Source organism: Macrobrachium rosenbergii, chromosome 4 (genome assembly GCF_040412425.1).
Source record: "Macrobrachium rosenbergii isolate ZJJX-2024 chromosome 4, ASM4041242v1, whole genome shotgun sequence".
NCBI classification, from domain to species: Eukaryota; Metazoa; Arthropoda; class Malacostraca; order Decapoda; family Palaemonidae; genus Macrobrachium; species Macrobrachium rosenbergii.
This window is the reverse complement of record NC_089744.1, coordinates 76953053-76978246: the sequence shown is the minus strand read 5'-3', so window position 1 is coordinate 76978246 and position 25194 is coordinate 76953053. Positions and strand designations below refer to the sequence as shown.

General features: G+C 37.9%; 1 protein-coding gene across 2 annotated transcripts; it reads right to left on the bottom strand.

Moving 5' to 3' along the window:
- Nucleotides 1-7257: 7257 nt before the first annotated feature.
- LOC136835866 (uncharacterized) lies at nucleotides 7258-15437 on the bottom strand. 2 transcript variants are annotated; one of them, XM_067099721.1, is made up of 3 exons: nucleotides 14097-15437; nucleotides 11839-12357; nucleotides 7258-11031 (listed from the first exon to the last, which is right to left on the bottom strand). In XM_067099721.1, exons 1-3 carry the CDS (start codon nucleotides 14254-14256, stop codon nucleotides 10922-10924), a joined length of 789 nt encoding a protein of 262 aa, XP_066955822.1. In that variant the 5' UTR covers nucleotides 14257-15437; the 3' UTR covers nucleotides 7258-10921. The 2 variants fall into 2 exon arrangements, with proteins under 2 accessions (XP_066955822.1, XP_066955815.1); XM_067099714.1 differs by having other exon boundaries at nucleotides 11834-12357; nucleotides 14097-15434.
- Nucleotides 15438-25194: the final 9757 nt, after the last annotated feature.

Sequence of the window (25194 nt, the reverse complement as noted above, 5' to 3'; positions counted from 1 at the left end):
TAACCAGCGACTTAACTCCTATTTACCTTTCCACGCTCCTCCCTACCCAAAGCTTCTATTCCATAAACGCTATCGTATATGTATAACTTCCCTTACAGTGTCGAAGCGCATTCCCTTTCCCATGGGCAGCCGACGACATTGTATCTCACGGTGGGTTCACAAGTTATAATAAATTCTCTCATTACCCAACCCACACTGACAGCAGACAACCCGTGGCAGTCGATGTACCAGCCAGCAACCCCTTCCACCTTAATAATACAGAGGATTAACGGAGTCCTGTCTCTCATAACAGCTTCGCTAAAGCAGAGGAGAGAGAGAGAGAGAGAGTAAAGAAGGGAAAAGAGGGGGAGAGAGAGAGAGAGAGAGAGAGAGAGAGAGAGAGAGAGAGAGAGAGAGAGAGAGAGAGAGAGAGAGAGAGAGAGAGAGAGAGAGAGAGAGAGAGTAAAGAAGGGAAAAGAGGGAGAGAGAGAGAGAGGGAGAGAGAGTAAAGAAAGAGAGAGAGAGAGAGAGAGAGAGAGAGAGAGTAAAGCAGAGAGAGAGAGAGAGAGAGACCTTCCCCTTTCCCTTTATTAAGGGCCACCTACGACGCCGGCATACCCCTATTTATTTATTTTTTTTTTAAGGGGAAAAGTTTAAATACGATTTCAATTGGGTTGCGACCCTTCTTGCCCGAGATGATATCTGCTATACCTGCTTCCAGGTATATTAATACGCTCGTCGTGACGTCATATAGGCGATAGCATCTATATCATTTAACGGGGCCTTTTTTTCTTTTATCTATTAAGGGGAGAATGAGGATTTGGAACGGAGAGTTTCTGCTAATGCCGCACTGTTCTCATTTAATATACCTGTGTTATTGTCGTCGGTGGTTTGCAATGAAAGGGTTAAGATTTAATTTAATGTTTCATTAACTTTATTCCCATGGCTCTCTCTCTCTCTCTCTCTCTCTCTCTCTCTCTCTCTCTATATATATATATATATATATATATATATATATATATATATATATATATATATATATATATATATATATATATAGACCAGGTATAGCCACATTTATTTAGTAATTTCGTTTTGGATGAATCACTGAGCAAATTACGGGATAGGAAGGGAGCAGCACTGCAGACAAAAGGGGTGCTATGGAACTTTCGTTTCCCCATCACAGTCGAATTGTGCGTATTTGTAAACTCTTTCTTCGAGAATGTCAACGACATGCAGTTGAAGTTTGCGGACAACAAAAACACAATTAATAATTAGCATTTTAATAATATAATACCACAGAACAAATGCAGCAATAATCTGATACTACTATTACTAATGTATACAAAAAAAAAAAGGCTGGACATTTACGCTCACATTTTCTAAATTTACTGATTACTTTTCTCTTTCTCGGGTATTTATGAAATCTAGTCTGTCAAGCCGAGCGCTGGGGCATTTTCGGCAATTAAGCGCCTTAAGACAGTGAAAAGAGGGAGTTTAAGTATTTGAACAGCAGGATAAAGAGATCCAGGAAATATAGGAGTTGAAGGACAAGGAGCTGATGGTGGAACTGGGACTCAACCCCACAGTACCACTTAGAACAGTCGTTCTCAAACTGGGGGTAATTACCCCGGTGGGGGGTAATGAAGCCGTTTCTGGGGGGGTAACAAGGCACTGTCTTACATACAAAATGCATTAGAAATTAAGCATTCCAATATTTTTCTTTCCTTTATATTATAACTTCACAAAACTGAAGAGGAATGATGGGGTTGGGGTAATGGTGATCCATCACACCACTGCCCCGGGGGTAACGATACCAAAATATTTGAGAACTACTGACAGAAGTAACAGAGAGGTTAGACAGCAAAACTGAGGAAAGAAAGTGGGAATGGAGGCAAAGTAAATGGCTAAAAAGCTGGTGTAGCCAAGGGGTCGAAGGGACGCTGCAAACACCCTTTAGTAATGCCTATAGTGCACAGCGTGAGGTGCACTGACGGCACTAACCCCTATGCAAATACTTCAAGCATTGATGTCATTAAATGTTGGACGGAAGCAAATGTCTATATATTTCGTATCTGCTCTCAGCATCTTCCGACAGGCGAGCGTAGAAAGCAACAGTTTCTCCTTTAACGATTGTTATCAAGAAATTGTTTCCTTTCCACAATGTTCCTTTCATGGCCTTCGTCAGTAGCACCTGCCGTGCCCGGGGCAACCGAGGGACTTTACAGCATATGTAAATTAGAGAGCCACCACGTATAAGCCGCACTGTATATCACACATTGAATTCAATGCGCATTGTCGTAAGGGTCAAAGTCCCGATGTCCAACGAGGCATCATCGACCTTACGGAGGACAATAAAAGGGGATCTATTGGACATCAACTCAATGTCATCCGAGGCTTGTGGAGGGAGAACCGGCGCACAATGGAGGAACTGTATATAAGGTCGCGGACTGAGTCTTGCGCCAAAGGACAAACGACCTTATGACGTTTGGTTTGGTTTACGGCCCTAAATTGTATGGGAGACTGGCTGGCTGCTTGGTACCGAGATATTATACAGTAGACTTACAGTGCATTGTGTACTAACGTCTCAAGCCCTGAACGGGAATACGGTTAAGAGTGAAATTTTAGTGGACGAAATGGATAAACAATATTGTTTTTTGCTTGAGGAAAAACGTAAAATTAAAACGTAATTGTCTGATATATATTTTCCTAACTAAATATAATTTCATTTCATTATGTAACCTTGAATGGAATTGGTATAAATTAGTCTGTTTCATATATATATATATATATATATACATATATATATACATATATATATACACATAAGTATACACATATATACACATAAGTATACATATATAATATATATATGTGTGTGTAAATGCATTCTACCTGTAATCTAACCATTACTGTAAAAACAATTTAAGAGGCCATAACAAATTTAGTACAGGGAACCCATACATTTCGGTTGACAATAGCCCACCCCAGGAACAGAACTGCTGTAGTATCCACCTTAACATAATCATGAGTTCCCTATGTTAATTTCGCTTTTATGGGTAAATAAAAATTTTTATACATACACAGGAGTATATACATGGGTTTAAATGTGTGTATTTATGTATGTGTGTATGGATATATGTATATATTATATATATACACATACAGAAATTTATTATATATATATATATATATACACATATATATATATATATATATATATATATATATATATATATATATATATATATATACACATACAGTAATTTATATATATATATATATATATATATATATATATATATATATATATATATATATATATATATATATATATATATATATATATATATTGTACCACATGCCAAAGTCCCTAGTGACGCCAAAAGTGGTCAGCCCTCCAGTCTTTTGGGATGAAATTGCTAGCCCCATGCCTCTCTCAAACCCAGATGGAACCATAATAGCCGTTTGACCACCAGATAAGTAATTCAGGTCTTTAGGCCAACAGGAGGACTTAGTTTATTTAAAACAGTGGTTCTTAACCAGGGTTGCTTGCAGCCGGTTCCTAAGGGCTGAGAGTTTTACCAGACCACTGAGCTGATTAAAAGCTCTCCTAGGGCTGGCCCGAAGGATTAGACTTATTTTACGTGGCTAAGAACCAATTGGTTACTTAGCAACGGGACCTACAGCTTATTGTGGAATCCGAACCACATTATAGCGAGAAATAAATTTCTATCACCAGAAATAAATTCCTCTAATTCTTCATTAGCCAGCCGGAGACTCAAACTCAGGCCTAGCGAGTGCTAGCCCACAACTCTACCGACCAGCCCAACGAGGCACTTAAGGGTTGAGAGGATCCGTATGAATAATTAAAGCAAAATATATTTTTATATACGCAAGTTTTTTCCTGCAAAAAATAAAATAAAATAAAATTAATAATAATAATATAATAATCATCATCATTATAATCATCACCATCATCATATATATGCGGTTTTGTTATTAATACACACCATATCAACTTTGTATTTTAGCTTTTTTTTTTATTTCATCAATTCAGGGGGTGCGAGATCTGACTGCCGATATGAAAGGAGTGCATACATTGAAAAAGGTCAAGAGCACTGATTTAACAGAACGTGGTCATCAGCTTTTCTCTACCTGGGAGACAACCTGAGACCTCTTGCCTGGTAGACAAGAACACTACGGATGGAACCAGTCCCATATGTTACTTCCTACTGAATGGGGTGGCCATCACCACAAGCATAACTACGGTCACTGCTATATTCATCTTTTGTACATAAAACTTACAATGAAGCAGCATTCGCCTACAGCTACACAGAAGATGTACTAACAGTCATACACTGCGCCTCTCACCTCCTGCATACACTCTAGGAATATCTGGATATCAACTATTATGTATCAGGGAAATGAAAGCCTGATAAATGCTAAACTGAGCGTAGAAGTGGGATGCTAGATTGGGTTCAAAATCAACAACTTCCAATATTCAGAATGGAATGGAATGGAATGGAATATAAAATTTAGGCCAAATGCCAAGCCATGGGACTTATGAGGTCATTCAGTGCTGAAAGGGAAACCGAGAGTAAAAAGGTCTGAAGGGCGTAACAGGATGGAAACCTCACAGTTGCACTATGGAACAATTGTTAGGAGACGGTTGAGGAAAGTAAGATGGAAGGAAGAGACACGAACGGAGGTACAGTAAAAGGAATGAAAGTGACTGCAGCTAGGGGCCGAAGGAAACGTTGCAAAGAACATTAAGTAATGCCCACAATGCACCGCATGGGTTGCAATGACATTACTACCCCCCTACGGGTCCAGTATTTAGAATAATGATTTTTGCGCCCAGAAAATAAAATTTCATCACATGTGGAGTCTCATGCACCAAAAAGTTTTATATATTTGACGATTGCTCTTTATTACCTCTCTCTCTCTCTCTCTCTCTCTCTCTCTCTCTCTCTCTCTCTCTCTCTCTCTCTCTCTCTCTCTCTCTCTCTCTCCTCTTTAACTAGATGAAGTGCTTTTAATTTACAGTTCCCATCATTTCTCACTGTCACTTTCATCTGATTTCATCTCCTCAACTTTATTATCAATATATCTGTCATCCTTTCTTTCTCTCGTTTCTTGCATTCAGCATTTCCTACCACAAATTACCTTTAATCTGCATTTATTATACACTGCCAATATTTGCACCAACACCTGATTTTTTTTTTTAGTAACTGATCTCTTCCTTCTGTATTTCCTGTTACCTTCTGTTACTTCTTTCAAACGAACACCATATTCTTTGGAAGATTGAATTCAAAGTCAGTGGCCCCTGTGGTGGGCTTGTATCATATGAATAGGGTTCATCTTCTGAATAATAATAATAATAATAATAATAATAATAATAATAATAATAATAATAATAATAATAATAATAATAATATAATAATAATAATAATAAGAGAAAAATTATTCATGATAACAATAAAGAAAAAATTAATATAATAATAATAATAATAATAATAATAATAATAATAATAATAATAATAAAGTAAAAAGTATATCTTAGTTTAACCAGACCACTGAGCTGATTAACAGCTCTCCTAGGGCTGGCCCGAAGGACTAGACTTATTTTACGTGGCTAAGAACCAATTGGTTACCTAGCAACGGGACCTACAAATAATAATAATAATAATAATAATAATATGAGAAAATTAGAAAAATTCAGAAAACCAAATCCTTAGTTGAGGCAAACTCAAGAGCACATACAAAAAGGGACTATATAATAAACCAAAAAAAAAGGAAAATTCTACCCTATTTCAGACGGCTGACAAGAAAAGGCATCCTTTGTTGGAAAGATGAACACCGCAATTAAACGGCTCATTTAATCTGGTTTAATTCGTTTCTGCAAGATTCATTATTCGACAATGGCTGCCAAGTTTTCAACATCTTCATTCCTTTGTCAACTCGGCATTTTCTTGGTCTTCCTTACCTCCTCCTTTCCAGTATCAATCATCATGTACCTTTATCACCAAGCTCTATTCTCTCTGTGACTAAAGTGATTAAAAAGCTTTTGAACCATGTCACCTTCAGTAATATTTTTACGAAAAATACCCCCCTATTATTATTCAAAATACCCTAATATATTATTATTCAGAATATAACCCTACTTCCATATGAATAGGGTTCATCTTCTGAATATATATATATATAATATATATATATATATATATATATATATATATATATATATATATATATATATATATATATATATATATATATATATATATATATAACACACACACATGTATATATATATATATATGTATATTTATATATATATATTGTTGAAAAATATATATATATAAATATATATATATACAGTCCATGCGCTTGGCACATGTTTTTTCCGACTGTTGGAAAAAATATATGAAACCAACAGTCCAGTTTGCACTTGTTTGTAAGAAAAAGAGAACAAATAGAGAGAGAGAGAGAGAGAGAGAGAGAGAGAGAGAGAGAGAGAGAGAATTCTCTTGCAGCTCAGCTAGAAACATATCAAGAACATCTCCATTAAACCTGTCGCCTTACATAATGTCAAAACTCCCGTTTGAGAAAAAGAAATATTATATGACTGCTCGGCCAGAAAAGAAAGGACAGTCACACGAAGAAGGAAGAGATTTTGAATAATTCATGAAGGAAGGAGAGGAGAGAGAGAGAGAGAGAGAGAGAGAGAGAGAGAGAGAGAGAGAGAGAGAGAGAGAGAGAGAAAGGCTCTCAATAAAATGTTTTTGAGTCTTCCGTGAATCCTACCAAATTTCAATTACTCACTTTGATAGTTTTCATATCTTTTCCATTTATGTTTGCTTCACTGATTTTATTAAAATCACAAAACAAGAGAATGTTTCCTTTATCCCACTTTCTTGCAACCACTTTCCCTTAGAAAGGGAAGCTTTAGAAAGTGTTACTTTCTCGTCTGAGCATAATATCACTCTCTTACTAAAATAAATAATGTCACAAGGTTTAATAACCACAAGAATCATACTGATCAAGAGGAAACATCCCACTGTCTTGCAACCACTTTCCCTCAGAAAAGCAAGCTTTAGAAAGTGTTTCTTTCTCGTCTGAGCATAATATCATTCTCTTACTACAATAAACAAAGTCACAAGGCTTAATATAACCACAAGAAGAATCATACTGATCAAGAAGTGTTAAGAATCATTAAAATAAAGATCACGCCTTAGGCAAAGGTTAGGAATCGAGACAACCTTTACAGTTTCTTAAGATTTATTATGCAAAATCCAAATAATACAAGACTTACACACACAACTTAATGGCAAAAAATACATAATGTGTGGCACACAAAATTCCTTTCGCTTGTCGAAATTTAGTTGTTAAATAGTACATGGTTTAATTCTGAAATATAATATGAATCACCATATGGTTATTGGTAAAGCTGTTTGGTATGTGGAATTTAAGTTAGAAGAAGAAGAAGAAGAAGAAGAAGAAGAAGAAGAAGAAGAAGAAGAAGAAGAAGAAGAAGAAGAAGAAGAATAACATATATAATGAACAGTAGGCATCGATGGCGTTCTGAAAAGCCTAACTGATTTTTACACTCCATTTTTCATGCAAGAAACTTAAAGAAAAATGTGTAAAACAAGAGAATATATAAAAACATCAAATACAACACTTCAGTGTTATCTCTGTTCCTAATAAAGAAAATGGAAAAAATGCTTGAAAAAATTATACCTTAGAACACTCCGAGAATCAATACAAAATGCAAGATTTTAGGGATTTCAAAGAATTTATAAAATTCCGAGCGAATAGATTTTTATCTGCCACACAAATATCACAGGTTGTAAATATGCTGACTAGAAAAACATGGGGATGAAGCAGTTCAACGGTTGGTTGGTTTAGATAGGGCCTTATGCCAGCACGGGCCCTAGCCCAAAACAGCGGAGGGCCCGTGGAAAGGTGTGGAAAGAAGTGGGAAGTCTGGTGTGGACCTCTAGACTCTAACAACCAACCAACCAACCGACACGAGCAATTTGAGGTTTTCTTATAAAACCAAATCATTTAAAAAGCTTCTGAGCTCAACCGAAAGTTCCATAATATTTTCAGTGATTTGATTTTCAAGATTTCCGAACAAGAACGGAACAGGTCTTGTCAAGGTAAGCAAACTTTTTTTTTTTTTTAGTTGCAATAAAGAGCCAATGAGCATTTCAGCCAGAATATAAAACTGCTAGACCTCCCAATTAGCTCCTAGTACAGAGAAATCACACGAAACTAAAAGAAAAAATAGATTATGCAGAAGACGAGCACAGAACCCGTCTTCCGTAACATTTCTTTATCACTCTTATCAGCTTTGATGATCGCGAACAGACGGTAGAGGACGATCTTGAGAAGAGGAATGAACACTTAAGGGTGTCAGGAGGAGACTGAGATTAAGGGTGCGTCTATATAGTAAAAAAAAAAAAAAAAAAAAAAAAAAAAAAAAAAAAAAAAAGTCATAAATCATGGCGGGAACTTATCGCACACACATCACAAACATGTTGAAAACAAGTTGATGACTTATCAGTAGTCCTGACCAGTGCTTCATAAGATTATCCATGAGATTAGGGATGAGCCTATATTACAGTCAAAAATGTCACAAACACGTCGGTAACATATCGCACACACGTCACTAACAAGTTGAAAACAAGTTGATGACTTACCAGTAGTCCTGAGCATTGGTCGAAGATTTACTCTCCACGTCTAGTCTCTGACTTGTTTTCAACTTGTTTTTCACATGCACGAGATAGGGTGCTGACGTCTGTTTGCATGTTACGCTGGTAATTTATTGTGCACACATCACAAACAGGTTGAATACAAGTCATCGACTTATTGGTATTCCCAACCAGAGCTTCATACGATTATCCAGCATTTGTCAAAAGTTTGTCCTCCACTTATGGTCGTCGACAAGTTTTCGACCTGTTTGCAATATGTATGCAATACGCTGCCGACATGTTTACGATATGTTTTGAAGTTGTGAGGACGCACTCTAGGTGTAACATCTTCCTTTGACTTCTAAACAATAAAACTTTGGCTTTGTTTTGGTTTCATCGGAGAAGAAGAGGGGAAAATGATGCGATGATGCGATGAAGAAAGATTAAGAAACTGAAAACATGAATTTCAAGTTGAATTCAAGAGAAATTCGATCGTAACTCTACCGTGTTCATGGGAAATAATAATACAGTTAATATTATACACAGCACCAAATGTTCTCTACTGCTTAATAAATGAAAGACTTATTTAGTTTATATCTAAAACTACTTTCTCTCTCTCTCTCTCTCTCTTTCTGTAAGCAACAGAGGCAGCTTCGTTTGTACAATGAATCAATATTCAAATGGCGATGATCAATGGACATTATATTAAGAGCATCTTAATCTATCACTACAATTACTTGTCTTTTAATTTACCTTACTTAAAACCAGAAAAAAAAGTTAACAGACCTTTACGGTCACAGAGGTTTATGAAAAGGTCACACAAAGGCAATGTAAAGGACAACTTTTTTTAAAGAAAGATCACTTAAGAAATAAGAGAAATCTTTTTCATGCACTTTTAAGTCGATCTTACGGGAATTACAGAACACAATTTACATCTATGTACAATAGACACGGCAGTGACTGAAGACAGGGCTTCGCTACAGAGGACTGACAGAAAGACAGAAGATTAGAAAGACTGGAGTCTTAAAACTGCAACTGAAGATGCAACTGGCATCTTCTTTCATAATGAAAGACTGGTAGCTTCTGTAATCTTATAGAAGTCTGTGAAAATAGGCAGTTGATGCAAGTAGGGTCTATCACTAAAAACAGTCCGAGGAAAGAGAAAGATAACCAAAACTCCTTTACAAATGTGTAATAAATTAGTGGCTCCAAAATTTCGTTTTCAGCAGATATTTACACACTTGTTACATCTTACTGACATCGAACAATCTACTCAAATAAGTGAGTGTCATTTCTAAAATAGTTTTCAAGCAGTATCTCTGTTGCATGGTGACTGCGAAAACACTTGAAAATCAAAAATTAAAAAAGCTTTGTGAAAGTAATGCAATGGTAACTCCAAACAACTTCTCCACTGAATTCTCACTCCAAATTTAATGTTAAAACTGCAAATGAAGAAATGCTTAAGTGTCACTGTTTCTTTACAAATACTGAAAGATACGAGGGTAGTGGCAGATGAATGTTTTTTGGGATCTTAATGACTATTCAGTTATCTTACAATACAATTAGAAACTTATGTCATAAAACTGTAGGCTGGTAACACTCGGCAGTCTGGGTGCGACGATTTTCCTCTTAATGCATAAAAAGTTCTCTGCTCCAGAGGAATTCTATCCTTTAATTTCTATTTACAGATACACGGACAGAATAAAAATAACCGTCACTGATGTACTTCCACATTAGCCCAACTTTGTAACCGAACCCTATTTCTTAAGCTACGCTACTTGATAGAACGAGTAACTCTGGCATCATTTTGATTAAGCTCCTACATGATGTCTTGGTCACAGAGCTGTTCCACTTCCTTCTCTTACTCTGTCTTATTCCTTTTCCTTTCACTCCTGCCTTTCCTTGGAAACATCAGGAATTCCACACGACCTGATTTTTGGAGGTTTACTGGCCATAGTGAGATCTTGCTATAAAACAAACATTATTCTTTATAGCAATCTATTCTGAAAGACATGTGGCAAAGGGCAGAGCAATCACTTCCCAACAGATAAGCAACCGCTGCTTGGATGAGCAACATTAAAATCAAGTGCTGTTCCGATGAGCAACAACAGAGCATCAGTGTACTTGACACTGCTGGCGAGCAATGTCTTCGCCGTTTAAAGTAACGGCAACAACGCGATGAGGTGACGAAGGACGGGGCCCTTGCTTCTCCCAAACTCCTTCAGGATCATCGAAGCTTGTTAATTAGTCTCCACCAGATTAGGCAGAGAACGGACACGGACACACACCTTGTAAAGGCTTCTGGAAAAGCCAAGCTCAGCATTGCTGCCTGTTTGTTTTTCTTCGTGACCTGGGAAGTAAACAACGGAAGTGACGTCAGAGAATGAAGCAAGGTAAAGTGGTAAACAATGAAAATGACGTCAGAGAATGAAGCAAGGTAAAGTCATGATGAGTAACAGGTATCAATTTTTAACGGGGTTGAGATAATTGGAACCTCAAAAGTTTAAGCGAAGATGCAATGCATTACTACCTTAATACAATTCTCCTTGCATTTTAATAATTTAATTACATTTTTATCTGTTGACTAATTTGTTAATTTTTTTAACCTCCTCTTACTTTTTCCATATGAATAGGGTTCCTCTTCTGAATAATAATAATAATAATAATAATAATAATAATAATAATAATAATAATAATAATAATAATAATAATAATAATAATAATAATAATAATGCTAAGAAATTCACACTCTCGTGAAAAACAATGTGTAATAAAAATCCAAAATCATATAGTAAATATATTGCTATGTAAAATAAACAAAGACTCTCGAACACCTGAACGGTACTCCTCATCAGTGTTAACGTTGAAATGTCAAATGAGAGGGTAGTTTTCTTATGAATAGCTTTTAAAAATGGGGGGCGGGAGCGGGGCGAGAAGAAAACAGCCCATCACAAAATTAGTAATAATAATCATAATAATAATCTCATTATTTTGGTCTGAAGGATAGCTGTAATTTTAAATAATACTAAGAGATTTTGTCACTAATTACAAAAGCTTATATGATACAAGTCTTTATATCAATTTTATCTTAAAACCCATACAGAAACAATTGTTTTCATGTATCGCCAAAAGCAAAACTCGTGCTAACTTACCTTACCATGCTCTAACTGAAAACGGTCAGCTATCTTCCTAAGGTCCCTTCCGACTGAACGCACGTTCCTCTCCTGAAGTGTCCCCTCTCCAGACGAAGCCGAAGTTGCCCCTTCCTCTTCTTCTTCTTCAGTGACTGCATCCTGAAGCAGTCGCCCACAAGCCAGACAATCCTGGTGGTGGTTGTGGAAATATAAATCCGGGTTGTAACTGGCGGCGTTCCAGGACCTCTGAGCACCGCCCATGTCATCTCTGTCGCCTTCTCTCTCCCATATTTCGTGGTAGGAGCTGTTCCTGCACAGAGGGCGGGAGAGGACGTGGCCGTTCGAGTGACTCACTTCGCAGGGCGCCTTCGTTCCGGCGCTAGGTAGAGTCCCTCGACGAGGTTCTGAACGGCATCGGCTACCTCCGCCAGTAGTGCTGCTGCTACTGAAGGAGGAAGGGAAGAAAGGCAAGGAGGCCGCCCTTCGGAGGGGAGATGGAGGGGGAGTGTTGCTCAGGACGAGATCAGGCAGCGGAGGGAAAGCTGGAATGAAGGAGAGCAAATGATTCCTCTTGGTTTTGCTTTGTGGTGCAAATCGTATCTACATGTCACAAAATATAACTTGAATAAATAAAAAATAAGCTGAAATTACTAATTTCCTTAGGATTGAATTGACTGGTTTTTCATTTACTTAATTTTAAAGCTGCTTGATTTTGCACATTTCCTTAAGTTTAAAGTTGCTTGATTTACCATTTCATTTTATAAAGTTCACCAAAGTACCTTCTCCTCAATCTAAGACTCTCGATTATTACGTGTAGATGATTACTAAATGAAATAATTAAAACAATGACCTCGCATACATATGATTGCTATTAAAGAGAACAGAATTCAAACAAATTTTAAAAAAAAGATAATTTTACAGATTCGTTTTGAGTTAGTTACAAAGTAAATTATTTATAAGCAACTCAAAGCAAGAAAAACGATCTTGTTCCAATTAGATCAAAATACGGGGATATTAGGAATGTCCTCTAAAGTTAATGGGATTTTTTTATAATCTATTTTCATATCTGCACACGTCTCCGAATTTCTAAAAAAAAAAAAAAAAAAACAGGCCAGGGAAAACATCCAATTTTCATGATGTCTACGAAAATCTTGATTTTCTAAAAATTTGGGAATTCCTGAATGTTCCAGTAAAATCTCAAAAATCTATTTCTTTTACAAAATTATGAAGAAACCGACTTTACTACGTGACTTTTGTGGTGATAACTACATTACTTCATTTCCCAACGGAACAAAAATGGAAGAATATGTTAACAGCAGTCAAAGATTTAAAAGACAAGTTATTAAAACAGCCTTCCGGTTTGTTATTAGTTTTTTTTGTATAAATTCAAAATTATCGGATTTGCGAAAGTAATGACAATTCTGAACAGATCCCTGTAGTTTTGTAAGAATTATACTGACATTTGCATAGAATTTAAGAAAACTTTACGTGCACTTCAAGTCCATCGAAACAATTTAGATAAAATGAAATAGTCTGTATTAAAATTTAGAAATAATTTAATGTTTAAATTTTCAATAATAATAATTACATTAATAATTAATTATATAATAATAATAAGAGGCTTTTAACGTTAACTCATCCTCAATCTCGGGAGGGATCCGACCACCGCGGAAAAGCTGTTTCAACAGGTGAATCTACATGACATGTGACACATGAGTACACCTACATCGTGCTTAAATGGGATTTCTACTTAAGGCGTTGTTTTCTCACAGCATTCTCGGATATAAAGAGTGATGCACCAATTTAACACTATTATAAACGTTTAAATTTTTTTTTTTAATCAAGTAACGAACTGGACGCTTTTCTGAAATATGTATCATTTTAAGTACAGCACGAGGGAATGTTTCCGTAAACTAAATTTTAAGTACATATGGACGACGATTTGTTTTTCCAACGCTGCCTTTACAAAATATAAAAAGAGAAAATGCCTTGAGCATTTCTTGAGAGATTGTAGTCGATTTTCGCAAGATTTCATATTACTTCGGAATGCGATGACGTCACGTAGTAAGTATTTCAAAAAAAGTGCAACTGACTAAGAACTTTCTTGAAAATGTTCGTCATAAAATGGCAAAGTATCAGAAATTCGAATAAATCTAAATATCGTTTTAAATAATACGCAATGTCAAAATCAAGCAATATAGTTCAATAACAATTACAGTAACTACCATACACTAATGTTAACTTGAAATAACACAAAACTAGAAAAATAAAAGATATTCACCATTGGCATTCCGAAGATGCTGCTGCCACTGCATGGACTGGCTCTGAAGAAGGAGACAACACTGTTCACTGCTGCAAGCGAGGCACTGATCTTCACTGTCAATCATGGCACTGACATATCCCAATGGCACCGCGCCGGCATTGGCAATAAAACTCATCATAATCGATGATGGCACAGACAAACAAATGGAGTTCCGGTAAAAAAAAAAATGGCCCGATTAGCGGGAAGATGCTGCGAGGAGAAGGTCACGGGAGATAAAAGTCCACAGTCTCGCTCTCGACATCACCGCGTGTACAACTGAGAGAAAACTTCGAGTAACAGGTTCTATACTACTACACGCCCATGACTCGGGAGAGAGAAAGGCCAGGGGAAAACAAGTGCGCGCGCAGGCGCCAACCAATCACGCCGATGGTGGGGAGGGATGGGGGATGGAGTGACAAGTTCGGATGGATCCGACGTTCCGACGATCGAGAAAATTATCGATTCTTTTCCGATTACACTTTGGGTTCTTCAGTCTGCAGCACTTTATTATTTTAGAGCAAAAGATGAAGAAACGATCTTATGGAAAAGCATTTAAATGAATATGAAAAGAATTTACATAAATATGAAACAGAAGGTTCAACCTTCTCTCGTTTCCCTCCGTATCGTAGCCGCTAAAAAGTGGGCGGGGCCTACTGGGAAGGGGGGCGGGGTCGAGACTCAAAACACGTGTTGGGGATATATATCGCCTCCCAGATAAACCCTACTTGGTCACCCTCATACAAATACGCTCGTACGCTTCCCCTCGATATGCTAAATGACCATTGTAGCTGGACTGAGAGGATATACGTTTCCCATATAATATTTTCTTCTTCCTCTTCTTCTTCTTTTTGAAAGGATGAAGAGATTACTGGCGGTTAGTCATTGGTACACCTATCTTGGTGGATCTTCGTGGCTCTTTGCAATTTGATTTACAAATATATTTTCTATAATCTTTGATTTTGAAAGAATGCATCATGAAATTTAGGCCACAAAGCCAAATACTGGGGTACTTTCAGACATTCAAAGCACCCAAAAGGGAAAATAAGGAGCTGGAGCAGTTGGACAGGAAGATAAAGAAACACAAAAAAATAAATGAGCGGTTGGACAGGAAGATAAAGAAACACAAAAAATAAATGAGATGAAGTACAAGGATCTAGAAGTACTGTATGTTTGAAGAAAAAAAAAAACTCACAGTTGTACTGAAAACTAATATCAGGAAGGTTGAAAAGCATCATGGACGAGAGGAAGCAGGAAAGGAGGTAAAGTAAAGGGCTAATAGATGGGTGCAGCTAGGGGACGAAGCGACGCTGCAAATACCCTTCGGTAATACCTACTGTGCACAACGCGAGGCGCACTGACGGTACTAACCCTCACAAGATAATCTTTTGCTTTCACGCATCAATGTAATAATATTAACAGTCATCTGTACAATAATTTTCGATGAATGTGAATTTCCCTTTTCAAATCTAATAAGATTATGATGGACAGTTACCGAAATCAGTTACAGGCATGCAATTAAAAGCGTCACATTGCTGAAGAATATATCCCAAAAGATTAGGAAAAGAAAACCTTAATACAAAAATGGCTCTTTTACTTGAGTCAACCTCCAGAGTAAATGCGAGATAAATCCATCCCTAAACTTTACTGTAATTTTCACCGATAAATAAGAACTGAATTGAATTGAATATAGAATTTAGACCAAAGGCCCAGCACTGGGACCAATGAGGTCATTTAGCGTTGAAACGGAAACTGACAATAAAAGTCTGAAAGGTGTAACATGAGGAAAACATCGCAGTTGCACTATGAATCAGTTGTTATGAAAAGGGTGAAAAGTAAGATGGAAGAAAAAGAATATGAAAGGAGGTACAATAAAAGGAACGAAAGAGGTTGCAGCTAGGGACCGAAGGCACGCTGCAAAGAACCTCAAGTAATGCCTACAGTGCACCGCTTGAGATGCACTGACGGCACTAACCCACCCCCCTATTTGCAATATCATAGCGAAGATTTCCACAGACCATCTACCTCGAACGTATGTTGGAGGAAAAATTGACAAAAATACATTTCGACTACCACATAAATAACCTCATTTCCATTTCCCTAGATGAAGAGGAAATAGAAAAATTTGCCATGATAACAGAACGGATAACACCAATGGAGTTGTTCTAGGATTCGAAGACCAAAATTGGCAGCTAACTGAATTCTTTTAACTGATTTCTACAATTAGAAAAGGACGCTGCTACGGGATTTCACAGAGATAATTAGGGTTACAGTACTGTTTCATATATCTCGGTATTTTAGGTTCACTCACAGTTCTTGTGTACTTACTGTCAATCGCACAGTGCCAATGAGGATGAGTACAGTTATCACTAATACAGACTCTAAGCTGCACAGAGCTCCAAGGCCTTAGAATGAATAAAATAGAATATTATATTTTTTCAGCGCTGAAAAGGAAATTGAGAGTAGAAAGTTGAAAGGTGTAACAGGACGAAAACCTCGCAGTTGCATAATGAAACAATTGTTAGGAGAGGGTGGATTGCAAGATGGAAGAAAGAGAATGGGGTGCAGTAAAATGAACGAAAGGGGTTGCAGCTTTGGGCCATGGAAGGGACGCTGCAAGAACCTTCAGTAATGCCTAGTGCACCGCATGAGGTGCACTGACGGTACTACCCCCTACGGAGTAGAGTCTTAGATTAGGACTTCTACATGTAAAAATTCTTATTTATTGTGCCATCAACCTCTCTGCCTTCACTCACTATCAGGCAGCATCAAAATTCAGCCCCTTCTTTCTGACACATCCAGGTCTCCTCTTTAACTTTCTTCCGACATTCTCTATGCGAGTATCCTTTAGACCACCCTTTCCTAGATATTATTATTATTATTATTTCTAGTTCTCCTCTCTAACTTTCTTCCGATATTCTCGATGCGAGTAACCTTTAGACCACCCTTTTCTGGATGATATTATTATTATTATTATTATTATTATTATTATTTCTAGGTCTCCTCTCCAAGTTTCTTCAGACATATTCGATGTGAATAAAAATTAGACCACCCTTTTCTAGATATTATTATTATTATTATTATTATTATTATTATTATTATTATTATTATTATTATTATTATTATTCAAAAGATGAACCCCTTCATATGAACCAAGCCCACACGAGAAACTGACTTGAAATTCAAGCTTCTAAAACAAAAAGTTCTTTAGAAGGAATAGATCTCCTTACCACCCAAACCACTTCGACTACATCTGAGCCATCTTGTCAGTCACCTACTTGAATGAGAACTATAAGAAGGGAGGCGGGAGAAGAGTGGAGATTTGTGGAAGATAAAGCACAGGAAAGAAATGAGTGGCTGAATTCTACAAAGGCCCTTTGCGTCACGCGATATGGAAAGCGATAATAATGTCATGCATCATATCTATTATCGCCTTATCGTCTTATCTCTACGTTCGAGAGAGAGAGAGAGAGAGAGAGAATGTAGAGCTCACGAGGTCGAAGCTAATACGTAGGAATGACAGTAATTATACTCGTACAGCAGTTACCAGGCGGAAATAGTAATATCTTGAGAGAGAGAGAGAGAGAGAGAGAGAGAGAGAGAGAGAGAGAGAGAGAGAGAGAGAGAGAGTTCATGAGGTCGAAGTTAATACGGTAGGAATGACGGTAATTATATAGCAGCTACCAGGCGGAAATAGTAATCTTGAGAGAGAGAGAGAGAGAGAGAGAGAGAGAGAGAGAGAGAGAGAGAGAGAGTGTGTGTAGAGCTCATGAGGTCGAAGTTAATACGTTAGGAATGATAGTATTTATATAGCAGCTACCAGGCGGAAATAGTAATCTTGAGAGAGAGAGAGAGAGAGAGAGAGAGAGAGAGAGAGAGAGAGAGAGAGAGAGAGAGAGAGAGAGAGAGAAATTAATACGGAAGGAATGAAGACATTTATACAGCAGCTACCGGTGGGAAATAGCAATCTTCACTGACACCGCGGGTAAGTAAGGTGTCCGGTGAGGTGGTTTCAACGAACCACTTGTTTTAAAATACTTTTTCAAAGATGCTTGCTACGAAACTCTTAAAGATAAAAGCAGTGGCATACAAACTAGAAATATTGGCACTAGAATATAAAATTTAGGCCAAAGGCCAAGTACTGGGACCTATGAGGTCATTCAGCGGTTAAATGGAAATTGAGAGCAAAAAGGTTTGTAAGGTGTAACAGGAGAAAAGCCTCGCAGTTGCACTATGAAACAATATTGTTAAGAGATGATGGAAAGTAAGATGGAAGAGAATATAAACGGAGCAACGGTAAAAGGAATGCAAGGGGTTGCAGCTAGGGGCCGGAGGGACTCCGTAAAGAACCTTGAGTAATGCCTACAGTGCGTGACGTGAGGTACACTGATGGCATTCCCCCCCTCCCCCGACAGGAAACTAATGATATAAGGGTTGTGATAGGTGCTTTAACTCAAAATTCTGTGATAACACAGTAGAGTAAGGGAATGCGAGGATTGGGAGAGATGATTGAGAACGGAAAATGTTTACACAGCCAATAACTTGGTCACTGAAGGACCAATTATTATGCATCAGGATATACATAAGTAAACTCTGACGTCATCAGGCGCAAACTACCGCAAAGAAACTGATAACATACGTCATAAGCAGGCAGCGACGTACTCTTTAACAGATAGCCGAACAAACAGGGGGTCCTAATGTAGGAAGTGACCACCAGTTATTTGTAAAAGACAGTAAGTTGAAAATGAAAGCACAGAGAAAGAAAAGTAGTTTTCCTTACAACCCGTTGAAACTGATTAAGCCAAACGCCAAAGTAGAAACCGGGTTGAAATATTAGATAAAAATGGATAACAATAATGGAACAGGGAGGCATTAAATAATTATATATATTAATATACAGTGTATGTATATATATATATATATATATATATATATATATATATGTATATATATATATATATATGTATATATATATATAATATATATATATATATATATATATATATATATATATATATATATATATATATATATATATATATATATATAAATCGCCTCTAATGACACGTGACGATAAGGCATGGGGAATTCCTCCACTCACGTCTTTCTGGTTTTATGTCTTCCACAAATCTCCACTTATATTCAGCCTCCATTCTTAGAGTTCTTATTCAAGTAGGTGTGAGCCAGCTAACCCTGTATACTGTAGTTTGAACTTCCAGGACAACGAATGCTTTTGGAATGGACTTTATTAGTCAAACCTGCCTTGGCAGTTTCACTTCTTTCTAAATTTCGTTTCATCTTGCTTGTAAAATCAAGTCTTCAATGTCTTACTTGCTTGCAAAATAACGTCTTCAAAGTCCTACTTGCTTACAAAATCAAGTCTTCATGCGTCCTACTTGCTTGTAAGATCGCGTCTTCAATGTCCAACTCGCTTACAAAATCAAGTCTTCATGTGTCCTACTTGCTTGTAAAATCACGTCTTCAATGCCCTACTTGCTTGCAAAATCAAGTCTTCATGTGTCCTACATGCTGTAAAATCACGTCTTCAATGCCCTACTTGCTTGCAAAACCAAGTCTTTAATGTTCTACTTGCTTGCAAAATCAAGTGTTCATGTGTCCTACTTGCTTGTAAAATCATTTCTTCAATATCCTACTTGCTTGCAAAATCAAGTCTCTCATGTGTCCTACTTGCTGGTAAAATCAAGTCTTCAATGTCCTACTTGCTAGTAAAATCACGTCTTCAATGTCCTACTTGCTGGTAAAATCAAGTCTTCAATGTCCTACTTGCTGGTAAAATCACGTCTTCATTGTCCTACTTGCTGGTAAAATCAAGTCTTCAATGTCCTACTTGCTTGTAAAATCACGTCTTCAATGTCCTACTTGCTTGCAAAATCAAGTCTTTATGTGTCCTACTTGCTGGTAAAATCAAGTCTTCAATGTCCTTCTTGCTTGTAAAATCAAGTCTTCAATGTCCTACTTGTTTGTAAAATCACGTCTTCAATGTCCTACTTGCTGGTAAAATTACGTCTTCAACGTCCTAAAATTAAATACGCCTGTATATTTTTCATTACAGGAAAAAATATATAAAAATCAAATTCTAGTCGTAATTACATAATGGTAAATCTCACTATTTCCAAAGGCTATAGGGGCAGCTGTTTCTGCAATAATTATTTTAGACTTTCTTTCACTATAGAAATAATTTTCTCTTCAAAAGGGCTGCAAATAAACAACGGTAACAACCGGTGTGGTTTCTCTCTCTCTCTCTCTCTCTCTCTCTCTCTCTCTCTCTCTCTCTCTCTCTCTCACACACACACACACACACACACGCACACGCACACAAAGCGCAAGACACAGTTAACTACAAAAATCTTACTTATGCTAATCAATTCTTCCAGCGGGCGATTCCTTTGTTTCTGAATAACACTCGACAACACAGCGAGGAGCAATTTTCCATTTCTACCCCTTTTTTTTCTCTCTCTCTCTCTCTCCTTCATGAGAGGACATTGTAGACCTCACTTGAACAGAGAGAGAGAGAGAGAGAGAGAGAGAGAGATAAACCACGCCGTCTGTTACCGGTGTTTATTTATTTGCAGCCCTTTTGAAGAGAAAATATATTTTTAGTATAATATACATATGAGAGAGAGAGAGAGAGAGAGAGAGAGAGAGAGAGAGAGAGAATAGTCTCTTACCGTTGTTTATTTATCTACAACCCTTTGAAAGATAGAAGCTAATATTTTTAGTACAATATGAAAGGAGAGAGAGAGAGAGAGAGAGAGAGAGAGAGAGAGAGAGAGAGAGAGAGAGAGAGAGAGAGAGAGAGGATGAACAACACCATATATTCCCAGTATTTTTTTTTTATTTACATCTCACTGAAGAGAGAAGCTAATGCTTTAACTTCTACATAAAAGGGAAGAGAGAGAGAGAGAGAGAGAGAGAGAGAGAGAGAGAGAGAGAGAGAGAGAGAGAGAGAGCCATTGTTTCCCCATACGATCCTCCTCATGGCCAGTGTAGTGACGAGGACATATCCATCGTTTTATGAACTCCGTCGGAGCCGTTAATGCCACCGTATTAGACTTTTTTCGGCAAACTTCAAAGCGTCTTGATGGGCGGTCCTGGGCGGTCCCGTCATGGCTCCGAGGCGATTATCTGCGATTCTCTCTCTCCTTCTCGGGCAGAGACAAAAGGAAAATGGCCTCTCAAGCAGAAGAAATCAGTCTCCCAGCCCTGGGAGGTGTAATATACCACAGATTATCACTCTCGTCATTACGTACAGATTTTTCTTCACATTTTTTCTCTCCCAAAACCTCCACGGATTCATTGCAAGGAGCTCTATGGGGCTATCATTGTCATCGTAATTCTCGTCTTTACATATTCTCTTTTTTTCTCTCTCTTTTTTCGCTATATTTTTGTTATTTAAATTACGCTGCCTATTCTCTTCATATGTCATCACTATATGATCTAGGGTACTTTTTCTACCCAAAGCATCTAATTACTATGTAAATTAAATGCCTTGATGATATTATTCTTATTTCTCGCAGTAATCGAGCAGATGTAAGGAACTTGCATACCCTCACCACACACACACACACACACACACACACACACACATACATATATATATATATATATATATATATATATATATATATATATATATATATATATATATATATATATATATATATATATATATATATATATATATATATATATAATCAACTTGCTCCTGCCCCATACAGCTGATTAAATCACATTAATAACAATGCAACTGACACTATACCCACTATGAACATCAACATCACCCTCCCCCATCCCCCCTACTAAGACACCCTTCCATCCATTCCTCGAGTTCCATCTCTCTAATTACTCCCCCGCGGGGCATTCACCCCCCTCGTACAGACTGTGATGGCTCTTACACACGGAGACCACTCCACTCTCACTCCGCTCTCACTCCACTCCACCTTCTCCTTCGAATGCCTTTGTGGTAATTAGCCAGATGATCTTCCGAATGAGTATCGACGCCACCGGAGGTGCCAATATCAACACGAGGGCCTTTGTCTCCGGCCTCTCCTATTTTCATTACGGTTGGTAATCTCCGCGTTCGAGGCGTCACGGAGAGCGGATAGTCGGGTCAGAGCGCGAAGGTAAACACGGAGGTCTATGCAGAAGTGGCAAGGTGCTGTGGGTGGGTGGATGGCAGCGCCATCTGTTGGGGATGATTGCATGTTGAATAATCGCGAGACTTTTTTTTCTTTTTCCTGTGTTGGTTATGGGGAAGTTGTTACGTGTTGTACCATTTAACTGGTTTGGTAATTTATTTTTTAACATGGAGAAGATTGTAAGCTCATTTCAACTTGTGCTTGTAAAGTAATGACAACCTATACATGCATGCATGCATGCATACATACAAACAAACATACGCACACACACACACACACACACACACATATATATATATATATATATATATATATATATATATATATATATATATATATATATATATATATATATATATAAATACTGTATATATACATATTGCTTCTTAACCATTTTACTTCTCTTTGCAAATCAGATCTGTTTTTGCTCCTGTACGAAGAACCGCACCTCAAAGTCAAAGACACAATGATCATCCATAGGTATTCACATCCGTTGCACATACACCTCTCCAGAAACTTAAACCTAACCGTACCACCAAAGTCACTTTAATATATTTGAGTGTACTGTAACAATGAACTATAACAAGGAGTACAATTTAAAAATATATGGATCAAGATTCATCAAAAAATTTGAATACAGAAAGACACATGCAACCTAGAAAACTGACCCAGCTAAAACAAAAAACACAAAGGTAAGGTTATTGTCAATTAACTACCCTATTTCCACTTCCATCACCTTAAGCACAGCTTTCGCCTATTCCCTGTCTTGCATGTGCAGTATAACATCAACAATTTTAATTCCTGCAAGTATAGTTTTAGTTTTCTGTAAAAGGAAACTATTGTGCTGGCTTTGTCTGTCCGTCCGCACTTTTTTCTGTCTCCACTTTTTCTGTCCGCCCTGAGGCTAGAGGGCTGCAAATTGGCCTGCTGATCATCCACTCTCCAATCATCAAACATACCAAATTGCAGCCCTCTAGCCTCAATATTTTTATTCTATTCAAGGTTAAAGTTAGTCATAATTGTGCTTCTGGTAACGATATAGGATAGGCCACCACCGGGCCGTGATTAAAGTTTCATGGGCCGCGGTTGATTCAGCGTTATACCGAGACCACTGAAAGAGAGATCTATTTTTGGTGGCCTTGATTATACGCTGTAGCGGCTGCACAGAAAACTCGATTGCGCCGAAGAAACTTCGGCGCATTTTTCACTTGTTTAATCATTGCCCTCACTTCAGGGCAACTCGGGGGCATTAAGTGGGCTTCGTAAAATCACAAGCACTCGCCAAAAAGCCTTCATTGTTATAAACTAAGTGTTGATTACACGCCAGAAGTAAACAACTTTGTAAGCATCCATTAATTCAATTATAAAAAGAATATACATAACTAAATTTTGATACGATTACATAGTGGCTTATCATAAGGTGTTTATATTATTTAGTGAAGAAATGCTTTCTCCTGTGGGCACCAGAAGATTTGGAATGCCCAGACGTTTTGGATGAGGATTATGAGAAGGGAAGCTGGAGATGAGTAAAGACTTGTGGAGTATCAAGCACAGCATGACAAGAGAGGGGGAATTTCACAGAGGACTTTTACCTCACACAGCGTTGGAGGCGATGCTGATGATGATGAATACCTTCATCATTAACAAGTTAAAAATTTGTCATTAACAAGATATAACGACACCAAAACTATGTTATTATTGGTATTATTAGTTTCCTGTAAAAGAAGACTATTGCACCGGCTTTGCCTATCCGTCCGCACTTTATTCTGTCCGCGCTTTTTTCTGTCCGCACCTTTTCTGTCTGCCCTCAGATCTTAAAAACTAATGAGGCTAGAGGGGCTCCGGTCATCAAACATACCAAATTACAGCCCTCTAACCTCAGTAGTTTTTATTTTATTTAAGGTTAAAATTAGCCAAAATCTTGCTTCTGGCAACGATATTGGATAGGCCAATACCGGGCCGTGGTTAGTTTCACGGGCCGCGGCTCTACAACATTACACCGAGACCACCGAAAGACAGATCTGTTTTCGGTGGCCTTGATTATACGCTGTAGCGGCTGTACAGAAAACTCGATTGAGCCGAAGAAACTTCGGCCATTCTTTACTTTTTGTTTTCGTCGTCAATGACATCCTAGCAATCAGATTCCTCTGCTGGCGAGAATCACATCAGACAAGGACCATCGCGAGTAGCAAGACGCATTCTCCACGCTCTCTCAGCGCACAGCGATCGTTCGTCCATTACCTAGACAGGGAATATTAATGACGGAGGGGGAAAAAAAGAAAATAAAAAGACCCATTGCATTGCAATGCCTATGGGAATCATCACATCACTGCCTCCACATGATTCAACTTCCGACGACGCAGAGGAAGGGCGGGGGGCGGGGCGGGGAGAAAAAAGGAAGCCCCCCTAACTTCTGACCGCTGGGCCATTTTCGGGAGCCATTCGCTGTCACTCGACCGAATAAAGATGCATTTCCAGCCAATGCAGGTGCGGGGATACAGCAGCATTTTTGCACCGACGCCGTGCACTGTCCTCATAGATATGCAAATCGCCGAGAGGACTCACTGAGGGCCTTAGACAGCCCGACATCCATAAATAAACCGGGCAGTTAAAAAAGGGACGGTGCGGGGGCCACTTAACCTTTAATTGCCTTTGGTGACCCGTCGTTTATGCCCCAAAAGGTCAAACCGTTTAAGGTTATCAATTGCAGAGTTGCAACCTGGCTCTTCAGAAAGATGCAATCCATTTTCCACGGGGTTTGGCGTGAATGGATGAATGCACGCCAGTCATTGTACCTCGTGTCCGACACCCGAAAGACACCCTGCTGTGGTATTGCCTTAGTTGGGCATTGGGTATAGATATGGCCAAGTGGTAATGAGGGTAGAAGGGGGGGGGAGGAAGGGTGTCTTGGGATTGTGAAG